Genomic DNA, 15,172 nt, shown 5'->3' on the forward strand with positions numbered 1-15,172 from the left:
TAGCCCTGGCTGTCCTGGAACTCACTTTGTAGACCAGGCTGGCCTCGAACACAGAAATCCACCTGCCTCTGCCTCCCGAGTGCTGGGATTAAAGGCATGCGCCACCACGCCCGGCCCCAATTTTTTTTAAGATTTATTTATTTTATGTATATGAGTGCACACTTGCTATCTTCAGCTGGTTGTGAGCCACCATGTGGTTGCTGGGATTTGAACTCAGGACCTCTGGAAGAGCAGTCAGTGCTCTTAGCCACTGAGCCATCTCTCCAGCCCTGCCACATTCAACTTTTTATTTTACTTTTTTTTTTTTTTACTGTGTGGAGGTGTTTTGCCTGCATATATGCCGGTGTGTTGTATGAGTACAGTGCTCTTAGGGCAAGAAGAGGTGTCAGACCTCACTGGAGCTAGAAATCTGAAAGCGAATTGTCACGGATGACTAAGTTGAACCCAGATCCTCTGGAAGAGCAGTCAGGGTTCTTAGCACCTGAGCCATCTTTCCAGCCCCATATTCTTTTTTTGAGACAGGATCTTTCTATTTAGTCCTGGTTATCCTGGAACTCTATGTAGACCATGGTGAACCACCATGCCTGACCCATGTTCATAATTTTTAATGCCAGGAACTCATGTAGAGGTTGGCTTCCCCGCAGTATACTGTGCTTTTGTGTGCCTTTTCTCATGCGGATAGGCTGGCCTTGAACTCCTGGTCCTCTAGACTCCACATCCTGAGTGCTGGCAAAACAGGCACCTGGTTCCTGTCAGATCTTAACGCAGTATCTTTAGCTCTACAGGTGCAGGAGGAGCTGAAGAAAGGGATTTAAGAGCGGCCCAGGTGTGGGAGTTGTGAAAGATGCTGGCGGAACCAGTCCCTGATGCCCTGGAACAAGAGCATCCCGGAGCAGTGAAGTTGGAGGAGGATGAAGTTGGCGAGGAGGATCCCAGGCTCGCAGAGTCCAGGCCTAGGCCTGAGGTGGCCCACCAGCTTTTCAGATGCTTCCAGTATCAGGAAGATATGGGGCCACGGGCATCCCTGGGCCGGCTCCGGGAACTCTGCAACCACTGGCTGCGACCGGCTCTTCACACCAAGAAGCAGATCCTGGAGCTGCTGGTGCTGGAGCAGTTCCTGAGCGTCCTGCCCCCGCATGTGCTGAGCCGGCTGCACGGCCAACCGCTCCGGGACGGAGAGGAGTTGGTACAGCTATTGGAGGGCGTGCCCAGAGACATCAGCCACATGGGGCCACTGGTGAGATGGGGGGTTGTTACAGAGCTGTGGGGTGAGTGGAAAGAAACTGGTAACCTCGAGAAGAAACCTGCAAATTCCACTGGCCTCCATCTGTGACTAGACCCTAGCACTCATGCTGCCCATCACCACAAAGGCAGTGAGCAGAGCTAGAGTTGATCCTTTCAGGGGCGCTTTATACAGCGAGACAGTTTTTGAAGGCAGCAGATTAACATCTTTTTGGGGGCGGGGGGGTTGGTTTTTCGAGACAGTGTTTCTCTGTGTAGCCCTGACTGTCCTGGAACTCACTCTGTAGACCAGGCTGGCCTCGAACTCAGAAATCCGCCTGCCTCTGCCTCCGGAGTGCTGGGATTAAAGGCGTGCTCCACCACCATCTTAATCAAAACCAGAAAACTGCCTTTTATCTCCAGGCAGCAAGAAGGGGAAGGGGCTACAGTCATCAACCATCTCTGCAGTCACATTTCAGGGTTTTGCTATTGTTTGTTTGTTTTTGTTTTTTGTTGTTGGTGGTTTTGTTCTGTTTTTATTTTGGTTTTGGTTTTTGTGAGTTTGGTTTGTTTGTTTGTTTGTTTGTTTGTTTTTGAGACAGGGTCTCTATGTAGTCCTGGCTGTCCAATCTGTCTGTGTAATCTATTCTGGCTTTGAACACACAAAGACCCACTTGCCTCTGCCTTGCAAGTGCTGGGACTAAGGTCGTTCACCACCACACCCAGCCTCTAGTCCCATTTCTAGTGCTTGTCATGCCTAGGTCTCTCTTGTTGTCACCCCTGCACTCTTTCCTTGTTCCATTGATGTCTGTGATGGGCACTTCTTAAACACTATGCCTCACTGCTTCTGTCATCAGCCTTGTGCTCCAGAGGCATCTAGGCTGGCACAGGGGTTAACCTGGATCAAACCATTAATTGTGTGTGCATGCATAACTATTGGTGGCATTTATATATAGGTTCCTTTCAACAGTAGGAAGTACAAGTGTGTTTTATAATGTAGACTATAAAAACGTCCCTTCTGTTCTCCTGTACCTTGTCAAATGCACCAACTCCTACTTACCTTCTAACTATGTAACCTCCCTGTCTCTGTCCTATCCTGGCAGACTCAGTAGATTATCGCATGCGTCTTATCTGCCTCCTAAGACAGATGTTCTCAACAGGATTTTAGCTTCAGTGCTGTCAAGAATGCCCCTGCAGACATCATCTCAGAGGAACAAAATAGCCCTTCCCAGGTCCCCAGCCACAGCCCCCAGACGGAGTTGCCCTCAGAAGAGATTCCAGCCCTGCCTCCACTGAATGAGTTACCTCCACCTCAGCCAGCACCCATGAGGCCTGCTGAGCCTGAGGAGTGGAGACTAGCCCCAAGTTCAAATTGGCCAATGAGCCCAGAGCCCCAGGAGATACTCCAGGACCCACGAGAAAGCAGTGAGGAGCCGGGGCCCCGGGAGACAGACTGTATGTGTGGGTGGGGGCTGAAAGTCAGGAAGGAGTGTGTGGTGAGAGAGTGCTGGGGTAACTTCATGGTTTAGGGGGCTTGAGGGTGGCCATATCTTTAAAGCCCTACATAGCTGACAATACTGCCTTCTAACATCATTGTGGTCTCCCAACACTGTCAGACCCTTCCCAGGGCCCCTCATGGCTTGAGGAGAATTCCAGAGACCAAGAGCTGGCGGCTGTGTTGGTAAGTTGAATTGATCCCTATCTCAGGCTCCAGAATGTTCTCTAGCATCTGGTTTGGGGGGGGGTGTTTTTTTGGTTTGGTTTGGCTTGGTTTTTTTGTGCGTTTTTTGTTTGTTTGTTTGTTTGTTTTTTGTTTTTTTGAGACAAGGTTTCTCTGTGTGGCCCTGGCTGTCCTGGAAGTCACTTTGTAGACCAGGCTGGCCTCGAACTCAGAAATCCGCCTGCCTCTGCCTCCCAAGTGCTGGAATCAAAGGCGTGCGCCACCACCGCCGGGAGCTGTATCTGGTTCTTAGCAGTCCATGTATCCCCCTGTTTAATCTCAGAGTGCTCTTGTTTCGCTCAGGCCCAAGAGCCTGCGCTTCACTCACAGTGGGTCTTGGTCCTCATTGCAGGAGTCCCTCACCTTTGAGGATACCTCAGAGAAGAGAGCATGGCCTGCAAACCCTCTTGGTAAGCTCCTCCCAGTCAGAGCCACTGAACTCTGTACTAAACTCAGTCAGAGCTCTGTACTCGCAGTCCCAGATACCATCTGGCATTCTGACCTTCTGCTGGATCGACGTTGACACAGACTTCTGTTTCCTTCATTTATTTGTTTAGTGGTACCCATAGCCAAATCTAGGAATCTCCCTTTCGCCCTTTCTGACAGCCTTTGTGCCTTTTTTATTCCAGTTATTTTTAGACATTCTGTAGCCCAGGCTGATCATCAACCCAAGATCCCCCTGCTTCTGCCCACTGAGTACTGGGACTGAAAGGTCTGCACTGCTACATCCAGCGATGTCTCCTGGCCTCTGTGGGCACTGCATGAACATGGTGCACATACATACAGGCATACAAAATGCATACACACTTGGGCTGGAGAGATGGCTCAATGGTTAAGAGCATGGACTGCTCTTCCAGAGGTCTTGAGTTCAATTCCCAGCAACCACTTGGTGGCTCACAACCATCTGTAATGGAATCTGGTGTGTCTGAAGATAGCTACAGTGTACTCATATACATAAAATAAATAAATAAAACTTTTAAAAATACATACACACTTAAAAAGTAAAAAAAAAAAAAAAAAAAAAAAGAAGTGGTCAAGAAATAAACTGCTAGTGGTTATGAGATAGACTGTTGCATGACACTGAATATATTTAATGGACCTAAACTGTAGACTTTAAGATGATAGCATTTGGGAGGCTGAGGTGGTAGGATTCTTAGCTGCAGGCAATATGGAGATGCTGTCTGAAAAAAAATAGCAGCAAGTGGAGTGGAGAGCAAAGGCATTCTTGCTTGTTCATCACCAGCTCTGCAGAATGCTGGGCTGCTTTCCACTTCTGGACCCATCGGGTTCTGATGATGACTAGTAGCTCTTTCAAAAAGACCTGATAATGCTGCTGCTGCTGCTGCTGCTGCTGCTGCTGCTGCTCCTCCTCCTCCTCCTCCTCTTTTTGTTCTTTTGGGTTTCTATGAAGCCCTAGCTGTTCTGGAACTGTCTGTGTAGACCAGGCTAGTAGCAAACTCAACAATTCTACCTTCCTCTTCCTCCCAACTTGCTGGGATTAAAGGAGTGTGCCACTGTTCCGAGCCCTCTGCATTTTGCTTCTTTCCCAGGATTTGGAAGCAGAATGCCTGACAATGAGGAACTTAAAGTTGAAGAGCCTAAAGTGACTACTTGGCCTGTCGTCATTGGAGCAGAGTCCCAGACAGAGAAACCTGAAGTTGCAGGAGAGCCTCTTACGCAAACTGAAGGTACTCCTGCTGACGGCAGTGAAGTTGTGAAGGTTAGAGGCGCTTCCGATGCCCCAGAGCCCCAGGGGGAGATGCAGTTCATATGTACATATTGTGGGGTGAACTTCCCGCAGATGTCTCATCTACAGGCCCACCAGTTACAATCTCACCCCAGCTTGCAACCTCACCCAAGCTCTCGATCCTTCCGGTGTCTGTGGTGTGGGAAGACTTTCGGACGCAGCTCGATCCTCAAGCTGCACATGCGCACGCACACAGACGAGCGGCCGCACGCCTGTCATCTCTGCAACCGCCGCTTCCGCCAGAGCTCACACCTGACGAAGCACTTGCTAACGCATTCCTCTGAGCCTGCCTTCCGATGCGCCGAGTGTAACCAGGGCTTCCAGCGTCGCTCCAGCCTCATGCAGCACCTGCTGGCACATGCCCAGGGAAAGAATCTCTCGCCAAACCCAGAAGGCAAGACAAAAGTGCCAGAGATGGCAGCTGTCCTCTGTTCCCACTGTGGGCAGACCTTCAAGCGGCGCTCTAGCTTAAAGCGTCACCTGCGTAACCATGCCAAGGACAAGGACCATCTGTCCTCTGAAGACCCTGGCAGCCTTAGCTCTAGCCAAGAGAGTAACCCCTGTGTGTGCAGTGACTGTGGTAAGGCCTTCCGACAAAGCGAGCAACTAATGATCCACATTAGGCGAGTCCATACCCGTGAACGACCCTTCTCCTGCCAGGTCTGTGGCCGCTGCTTTACCCAAAATTCCCAGCTGATCAGCCACCAGCAGATTCATACGGGTGAGAAGCCTCACGCCTGTCCTCAGTGCAGCAAACGCTTTGTGAGACGAGCTGGCCTTGCTCGACATCTGTTGACCCACGGTAGCCTCCGGCCTTACCACTGCGCCCAATGTGGCAAAAGCTTTCGCCAAATGCGAGACCTAACCCGCCACGTACGCTGCCACACAGGGGAGAAGCCCTGCCGATGCAACGAATGTGGAGAGGGGTTCACCCAGAATGCCCACCTGGCACGCCACCAACGCATCCACACGGGAGAGAAGCCCCACGCCTGTGACATCTGTGGTCACCGCTTCCGTAACAGCTCCAACTTGGCCCGCCACCGCCGCAGCCACACTGGCGAACGGCCCTATAGCTGTCCAACCTGTGGCCGCAGTTTCCGGCGCAATGCGCACCTGCAGCGCCACCTGATCACACACACAGGGGCAAAGCAAGAAAAGGAAGTTCCCCAGGAGTGCCCTGAGTGTGGCAAGAGCTTCAATCGCAGCTGCAACTTGCTGCGCCACCTGCTGGTTCACACGGGTGCAAGGCCTTACTCCTGTGCGCTGTGTGGCCGTGGCTTCAGCCGTAATTCACACCTGCTGCGCCACCTGCGAACCCATGCCCGGGAATCGCTGTACTAACTGCTTCACCCATGTTCTAGCAACCTTATCCCATGTGCACCTCCCTGCATGAATAAGATTCCCTATCATGTCCCCTTCACACATATCTCTCCTCCCAGTTCCTCCACCTTCGACCTCCCCCACCGTTTACCTCTTCCCTTGACTCCAGGAATTTGTTTTTAAGTAAAGCTGCCTTCTCAAAATTTGTCCTGATTTTTTTTTCTTTTTATTCTTTTTGAGGACAAGGTATCGTGTAGCTTTGGGTAACCTCGAACTTCTGGTCTTACTGCCTCTACCTTCTGAGTGTTTGGATTAGAGATATATGCCACCATGTATGGTTTATGTAGTGCTGGGCATCAAACCTAGGACCTTCGAGTCAAACACAGAACCTACTGCATCCTCAGATGCAGCCCATGTGCTGTAGCACTGAGCCATCCTCTTCTACCTTTTGTTTAAGACCAGCAAAGTGCAATCATCACGATCCCCTCCATGATGCCATGGTTCCATCTCCTTCACGATGCAGAAGGTCCTCTAGCAGGATGAAAGGGCGAGGGTGACCAACAGTGACAACCAGCTGTGGGCAGAAGTCCAGCACTGTCACCTTGGGCCTCTTCCTAAAAATCAGTGTTAACCAACACAACATCTCAGGCTTCCCGTGGCTCTAGGAACTTGTTAGATAGAATCCCTGGTTAAGTGAGGTAGGCTGGGAAACTGAGCATGCCAGCGATTGAACAACATCTGCTAGCAAGGCAAAGGCTGTCTGCTGAGACCTGCTAACCATCCATAATCCTTTAATTCAATGCTGGTTTGAGCACAGTCCTGATGTCACACATCAGGAAGTCTCAGCTACCTGTAAATCAGGTGATTTATAGTAAAAATTAGGATTAAAAAAGGAAGAAGCACAGGAGTGGTGCAGCCTTTAATCCCTGCATTCAGGAGGCAGAGGCAGGCGGAGCTCTGAGTTCGAGGCCAGCCTGGTCTACAGAGTGAGTTCCAGGATGACCAGGGCTACACAGAGAAAAGGAGGAGGAGGAGAAGAAAGAGAAGAAGAAGCAAGAAGAAGAAGCAGGGATCTAAAACTTCTTTCAGGCTCCTTTCCTGTTTAGGTAATTGGCTGCTTTTCAAGGAAAAAGCTGAGTAGTTTTTCCTGTGGGACTTCCCCCTGAAATACTGCTACTTTATAGCAAGAATTAAGCTCCACCCAGGACTGACTATACATAATGGGGGAAATACAAAGTGTGTATGTGTGTGTGTGTGTGCGCGCGCGTGCGCGCGCGCGCGCGAGTGCATGCCTCTGCCTCCACTCTCAGAGTGCTGGGGTCACAGGTGTGTGTAACTTCCCTTGGCTCTTTTTTTTTTTTTTTTTTACTTATATGAGTACACGTTAGCTGTCTTCAGACACACCAGAAGAGGGCATCGAATCCTGTTACAGATAGTTGTGAGCCACCATGTGGTTGCTGGGAATTGAACTCAGGACCTCTGGAAGAGCAGCCAGTACTCTTAACTGCTGAGCCATCTCTCCAGCCCAGCTCTATTACTTTTTAATATATATATACATATATCCTTCATATTTGGTGTTTTATCTGAGTGTATATTCATGCCTCTTTATGATTTCAGGGACAGTCTCTACTATATAGTTTGAGACTAGCAACAAGGGAGGGGAAACTCCAGTCAGGATGTAAAGTAAATTAAAAGAAAGACAACAAAATAAAAGATTAGGAGACAGGCCTGTTAGGCAGAGTCCAGAGAAGAGGGAGGCTTGGCCCAGCAGCCATTATAAGAGTTGTGTTTTGTTTGGGGGGTTTTTTAGCCTCCTTAAGTTTAATTTTCATCAGTTAGTTATATTTCCCTTTTTTTTTGGTTTTTTCGAGACAGGGTTTCTCTGTGTAGCCCTGGCTGTCCTGGCACTCACTTTGTAGACCAGGCTGGCCTCGAACTCAGAAATCCACCTGCCTCTGCCTCCCGAGTGCTGGGACTAAAGGTGTGCGCCACCATGCCCGGCTCAGTTAGTTATATTTTCACAATGAAATAGTTCAGAACAGGTAACCTGTGTGAGTTCATCTCAACAGTGGTCTCTACATACTTCCCAGCAATGAGAAATGATCCGTGCTGGCAACAAAGCTCTTGTGCCTTTATTTACTTATTTTGAGACAGGGTTTCTCTACATAACCCTGACTGTCCTGGACCTCACCACGTAGACCAGGCCAGCCTTGAATTTACAGAGACCCTCCTGCCTCTGCTTCCTTAGTGTGTGCCACCACACCCATCTGTTTTGTGCCTTTATCTTCTGGGAGAAGAACCTTTCGGATAGCTTTCTCAATGGCAGGCGCATCTCTCCACACCTTCTCTAGAGCCTGATCCCAAAGCTCCTGTTGCTTGCGACACTTTCCTTTGCGTTTTCCTTGAAGCATGCTGCTGTGCTTTTGAAATCACAATGCTGTCAACCAACACTCTGACAAACACTGGCAGGATCTTCTAAGCGCTTGTCCTGTGGTGACTCTGCCACTGCACTGGAACACTGCTCCTTTATCGTCTTTGTGAGGAGAGACCTGCAGTCCAACCTGCGGACTTCTTAAGCTATGGTAAGGCTTTTAGGGAGAAGGTGATTTCATTTCCCTTTTTTGTTTTGTTTTGTTTGTTTGTGTGTTTGTTTGTTTGAGACAGGGTTTCTCTGTGTAGCCCTGGCTGTCCTGGAACTCACTCTGTAGACCATGCTGGCCTTGATCTCAGAAATCTGCCTGCCTCTGCTCCTGAGTGCTGGGATTAAAGGTATGTACCACCACTGCCCAGCAATGATCTCATTGCTACCAGTAAAGTTACTGGGTAGGGTTTTTTTTTTTTTTCTCCCTTCAGTCATCCAGTATGAGCCACACAGGGTGACACTCCAGCCACCTCCAGCCACCTCTAGCCACCTCCAGCCTCAGCAATACCTTAAAGGGACCAAGCCAGAGAAAACAGCTGCAGGGTCATGATGCAGTGGGGATTCTGATTATGGTGATCTCAGTGTGACAGTAGGACTGAAAAACATAATGTGGCCCTAAGAGATCCAGGCCCTGACCAAAGACAAAGGAAGGCTGGGTGTGGTGGTGAACAGTCCCTTGCAGCTAAAGATATGTGTGGGACTTGGAGTGGACACAGGCCTTCTTCCTATTTTTTTTGGGGGGGGGGGTTCGAGACAGGGTTTCTCTGTATAGCCCTGGATGTTCTGGAACTCACTCTGTAGACCAGGCTGGCCTCGAACTTAGAAATCTGCCTGCCTCTGCCTCCCAAGTGCTGGGATTAAATGCGACCTTCTTACTATTTAGGATTCTATAGTGGAATAGAATGGATAAAATGAATGTATATTAAAAGGAGGTTGATGGCTGTCTCACACAAGGAAGGCTGAGGACCCAGTAGTTGCTCAGTTCAAGAGATAGGGTATCTCAACCGTTCCTATCTGGCTCTAAAGGCCTACAGAATCCCCAGAGAGTTGTGGATATATAGTCTTTGTTTAGAACGAATCTGATTCTATAATCAATAGAGGAATGCAAGCAGTAGCAGCAATGGGAGAGGTGAACTTGCCAATAAGAATAAAAGCAAGCCAGGCAAAGTCAAACCTTCCCTTCCTTGTCCTTTTGTATCAGCAGCCACCAGAAAGTGACTCTTAGGGCACCTCTTCACATTGCAAGTAATCCAATCGAGTCCTTCACTAGACTGTGCCAGACTAGGCTTAGTTGAGTCCAGATCCAGTCATGTTGATGACCCAAGATTACCTTCCAGTAGAAAGAGTCATTTGTTTTCCAGGATGCAAGACATGGACCTAGACACAAAAAAGCACAAAATAGGGCGCTGTCATCACCCCATCACTGTAGGAAGGTGGGCTACAGCTGAGAGGGAGGGTCAAGGGAGAGCCTTTCTGCTGGCAATCTCCCCACACTACTGCTGGAAATGTGGGCATGTGTTGCAATAAACAGAGTCCTTTAGGAACCATGAGGTCAGCAAGAAAATGATGAGGGCTCTTTCTCCTGCCAAACTGGACATTTGATCAAAAACAAAACAAACAAACAAACAAGCAAACAGAAACCAGTCAGTTCCTCTATTCTGAAAGGATCAGAGAAGAAAGCTGAATACCGACTTAGAAATGCCCCAGTCCCTGATGGCTCCAAGTACCCAGCCCTCTCCTACACTCCCAGAACATTCAAGGGTCCCTTTCCAGGGGATGTGCTTGGAAAGAAAAACATTTCTGTTATGATGCCCACTCCTCCTTGTGTTCCAGCCCTGTTCCCCTCCTTTTTCTGATCTTTAATTTGGGATTCTAGAACCCCAGGACAGGTCAAGTCAGTGTTCTCATCCCACACTGGACACCATTAAACACTCTCAATAGGAACTGATACGTGTGTTATTGGATAAGGTAGAAGGGGAGAGCTAGGGCTGGAAAGATGGCTCAGTGGTTAAGAGCACTGACTGCTCTTCCAGAGGTCCTGAGTTCAAATCCCATCTGTAATGAGATTAGATGCCCTCTTCTGGTATGTCTGAAGACAACTTCAGTATACTTACATATAATAAATAAATCTAAAAAAAAAAAAAAAAAAAAAAAAAAAAAAAGGGAAGAGCTGTTTACCTCCAAAATAGTGACAACAGCTGCCTCCCTCAAGCCTTGTTCCTGGACCCCCATGTAGTTACAGATAAGGGTAAGCCTCTGGCCTTGAGGATCTGACCTCTACCTGCATCCTGAACCTACTGGGTGTCTGTTGCATGACTTTCTGGTATCTTAGTTACTTTTCTATTGCTCTGATAAAACAGCATGGCCATGGACTGGCGAGATGGCTCAGTGGGTAAGAGCACTGACTACTCTTCCGAAGGTCCTGAGTTCACATCTCAGCAACCACAGGGTGGCTCACAACCACCCCTAATAAGATACGATGCCCTCTTCTGGTGCATCAGAAGACAACTACAGTGTACTTATGTATAATAATAAATAAATCTTTGGGCCTGAGCAAGCAGAGTTGACCAGAGCAAGTAGGGCCAACCGGAGAGAGCAGAGGTCCTAAAAAATTCAATTCCCAACAACCATATGAAGACTCACAACCATCTGTACAGCTACAGTGTACTCATATACATTAAATAAATAAATAAATAAATAAATAAATAGCCAAAGCAACTTACAGAAGAAAGAGTTTATTTGGAGCTTATTGTTCCAGAGAGTTAAAATCCATGATGGAGAAGCAGAAGTAACAAACAGCTGGAGCACTAGCTAAGAGCATCTCACTCACAATAGGCAGAGTGCATCGGGAACAGCGTGTGGCTTTCGAAACCTCAAAGCCCATCCATCCCCAGTGAAATATTTCCTCCAGTAAAGCTGTTCCTCCCAAACAACTTTACCTACTGAGAACCAAGAATTCAAACCCATAAGCTGGTCAGGACCATTCTCTTTCAAACCATCATACCTGGAAAGGCACAAGACAACTATATAGTATTCACCCCAACCAACGTTGATACAAAAACACAACAGGAAGGGGGACTAGTTTATTCTGGAGCCAAATATGAATAACTATGGCCTGGGAGCTCAGGTTCTAGTTCCAATTTCTACTGTGCTAACAGTTTCATGGTGTTTTATAGTAACAGAGCAAAGAAAACCATACGCCAAGATGCTTTAGGAACACACTGGTGAGCAGGTGACGTGGCACATACCTTTAACCGCAGGAGTTAGTGGGTATCATCCTCTCAGAGTTCAAGGACAGCAGCTAGAGCTACACAGAGAAACCTTGTTTCAGAAATAACAGTAAAAAGGATGAGGAGGAAGAGGAAGAGGAGGAAGAGGAAGAGGATAAGGAGGAGGGGGGAGGAGGAGGGGGAGGAGGAGGAGGAGGAGGAGGCTCTGATTCCAATGAGGTAATGGAAGTGCTAGCCAGCAGGTAATGACTAAAAGCTCCCTTCTTCTGTGTCCATCCATAGACTTCCAGCAGAAGGTGGGGCCCAGGTTAAAGGTGTGTCTTCCCATCTCAACATCTGGATCAAAGATGTGTGTCTGGACTAGAAGTGGATTCACCCACTTCAAACCAAACAAAAAAATCTCTCACAGGTGTGCCCTCTGTTTCTGGACTGTAGTTCTTTTCTGATGTAGCCACGTTGACAACCAAGAATAGCTGTCTCAACCCCTTTGTGGAGAGAACACACCCAACTCTCCTGCGTTTTTCCCATTATAGAATCGTACTTGTTATGGAGATCTCGTTTTTCCCTGGCTGTGAGCGTAGGAAGCAGAGGGAACCCTGAGGGACTAAAATCCTGGCTGTATTCACAGTCATGACAAAGACCAAGATGTCAAAGCAGTTTTCATACTGGCTAAGCTTGAAATTGGCAAAGCTCACTTTTCTCCTGCCCGTTTGCAGGTTGAGCGTTTCTTCCTGCCCATTTGCAGATGATTGATCAGTGTATATGAAAAGCCAGCAACCGCAGCTTCCTCCTCTGCCTGGGCATTTACTGCCTAAGATTGCTGTCCTACAGAGATCTATACTGAGATTAGCCAACCCCTCCCTTGTGCTGTTCATAACAAACACTCTGAGGTTTCGGGGTGTGGCAACACCAGGTGCCATGCCATCAGTTGTGTGCATCTCACCTGACTCCAGACTGTCTGTGCATGTTCTGCCTGTGTGTCTGTCTTTATCCCTCACCACCCCAGGTGGGTTGCGGCAAGGGAATAGAGGTTGTTGAGATCACTTTACGAAGTCTAGGCTTATCTGGAACTCCCTTTGTGGGCCAAGCTGGCTTCAGATACATGGGGTTGTATCAGCCTCGGTCTCCTGATTTCTAGGATATTTGGCAGGAGCCACCACAACTGACTTACTGTTGTATTTTGAAAATAACAGTAACCACTTGAATATGACATTTTTGTGTGTGTAATGGACTATATAAAGTACCAATGGTTGAGAAAGTTCACATGTAGCTTTCAAACCATCTAAATGTTTCATGATGCTCATTTTTCCTCTGGTCTTCCCCTCTCTTGGCTTCTACCACCCTACCCCACCCCACGGTCTTCCACCCCACCCCCCTGCATTCTTCCTCCTTCAACAAGCCCCTGCTTCAGCTTCCACAAGGCAGAGAGGTTAAGGTCTGCCAGTTCCTGCTACCTCATATTCAATACTCTCAAGAAATGAAATGCTTTCTCTAGTCACGTTTATTCTCACATTTAGTCATTGTCTTCTCCTACCTGAAGGAATCCAACAAATGGCTGTGTGGCTCCCTTGGTGCACTACAACCAGCCTGTGTGCACACTGGTGAGGGAGCATCATGGAGGCTATGGGTAGCTAACTACTTTTGGATTGCATATGAGATCAGCTCCACTGAGGGATTTCGTGCCTAGGATTGTAAAGCCCTAAAGTCCTAAAGCGCTAAAGGCTAAAACCAATTGTTTGTGGAGAGGGCCAGAGAAATGGGTCAGTGGTTAAGACTATGTCCTGCTCTCATATAGAGGGTCAGGTGGCTCACAAGCACCTGTGACTGCAGGTCCAGGGTACCCCATGCTTCCAAGTTTCCCAGGCATTGGCACTTAGAGACCCACACACAAGCACATGATGTAAGAGATAATAGAATAAATCTCGGTTTGGTTTTTTCTTTTTCTTTTCTTTTTTTCTTTCTTTTTTTTTTTTGATGGTTACAGAATGATAGTTTATTACAGAACAAACTGGACAAGAGAGAACTTTTGGTCGTTTGAAACATTTTTTATGCATGACTCACTTTCCCCTCTACTGATAGAAGTCTATCATGACCCTCTAGCCCCATGGTTTGTACCTACTGTGACCCACCTCTCAAAACAGTCACCATGAAGCATTCTTTCCATAACAACAGCTATTAGTGAAATATCTTCACACTCATTGACCCTCCAGAGATGCCGTCAGAGCACTGCTGATTACAGCCACCTATTTGCAGTCCTCCTCTGAGAGAGTCACAGCCCATGGATGTTCTCTGTCTCTGTAACCTCTATTGATCTCAGTTGGCTCTCAGCTGCTCCCAGACTAGCCCTCAAGAGTTGGAATGGGCATGGGTCATAGGTCAGACATGGTGGGCACCTGTTGCCACTTACATAAGTCAGGTACCACTTACTACCTGGGAGGCAGAGGCAGGGAAGGAAGGTGCACACCGAGCAGAGAATGCAGTCCTGTCTCCCATCTCTTCAGTGCCTGAAAAAGCCTGTCTAAATGAACAAAAGCAGATGGGTCCCCTCTCATTGCCTGTTCCTTGACTTGATGTCCTGGGTGACACAGGGTCCAGCTCTGGACTTACACTGATTTTGATCAATGGTTAACATAATGGTTGACCATGAGCAATCACAGACTTGATTAAAATGAATATATTATTTTAGGCTGATATTTTTTTTTCCACTCAAATGTTTTTATTTCATCTACCTTGAATAATCAATTGAGAAAGACAGGACCTCCAAAGCGTTCCCAAGAACAGAGACTTTGAAACAGCACTGTACACACTGGACAGGGGAGACAAATGGCTGTCAGGGTAGGGCCATCCTTGCAGGGCTGCTCTCTTCAAGTCTCAAATCTGTTTAATCAGGTAGTGCTTCTCATCAGCCAACTTCCCACCATCTGTCCTTTCTTTCTGGAAGCTGCTCAGAAACTCATTGAGTTTGGGCTGACTTTTTAACAGAATCTCCTCAATAGGCTGCGTTTTGTGAGGGCCACAAACACCTTAAAGACATGAAAGGCTTCTAATCGGAGGTTTGGACTTTTGTCTAGAAGCAGGTTCATCATCAGTCTCAGGTTCTCCAGCTTGTTGATATACCTGGGTCATAATGGTGAAATTGTGGCGGTTCAGGATCAGCTCAACTAGCAACTTTAAAGATTGTCTCTTTGTCACGTGGTTCTCAGATTGCAGCAGTTTCTCGTCATCTTCAAAACTAGTGTCATAATTCTTCTAAGAAGTCTGCTACCATCACTTTGTATCTGGTTAACAAATCCTTGAGAGTAGCGAAGGCATCTGAAGCAATATCAGATGTGGACAGCGCCACACACTTGAAGAAGTCTCTGACTGATTAGAGAAGAGGACGATTTGGCAAGTGGCTCATGTTGAAAACACTCTCTCGGGCTGGTGAGATGGCTCAGTGGGTAAGAGCACCCGACTGCTCTTCCAAAGGTCCAGAGTTCAAATCCCAGCAACCACATGGTGGCTCACAACCA

At 47.8% G+C, this 15,172-nt stretch overlaps 1 protein-coding gene and 1 pseudogene across 2 annotated transcripts in view; one reads left to right on the plus strand and one right to left on the minus strand.

The window, feature by feature from the left end:
• The window catches only part of Zscan10 (zinc finger and SCAN domain containing 10), a 12,115-nt gene extending 5,954 nt beyond the window's left edge, over positions 1 to 6,161 (plus strand). Inside the window, exons 2-7 of one of the 2 annotated variants that reach the window (XM_021149384.1) lie at positions 778 to 1,237; positions 2,382 to 2,646; positions 2,838 to 2,902; positions 3,294 to 3,351; positions 4,492 to 4,661; positions 4,758 to 6,161. In XM_021149384.1, coding sequence (XP_021005043.1) covers positions 845 to 1,237; positions 2,382 to 2,646; positions 2,838 to 2,902; positions 3,294 to 3,351; positions 4,492 to 4,661; positions 4,758 to 6,029 — 2,223 coding nt within the window. In that variant the 5' untranslated portion in view covers positions 778 to 844 and the 3' untranslated portion in view covers positions 6,030 to 6,161. Of the gene's footprint in view, positions 1 to 777; positions 1,238 to 2,381; positions 2,647 to 2,837; positions 2,903 to 3,293; positions 3,352 to 4,491 lie in introns of both variants that reach the window. The other variant, XM_021149382.1, reaches the window with a different exon arrangement.
• A 7,812-nt stretch (positions 6,162 to 13,973) lies between these two features.
• Positions 13,974 to 15,172, minus strand: part of LOC110283959 — a 1,752-nt pseudogene continuing 553 nt past the window's right edge.

This window comes from Mus caroli, chromosome 17 (genome assembly GCF_900094665.2).
Source record: "Mus caroli chromosome 17, CAROLI_EIJ_v1.1, whole genome shotgun sequence".
Classification (NCBI taxonomy): domain Eukaryota; kingdom Metazoa; phylum Chordata; class Mammalia; order Rodentia; family Muridae; genus Mus; species Mus caroli.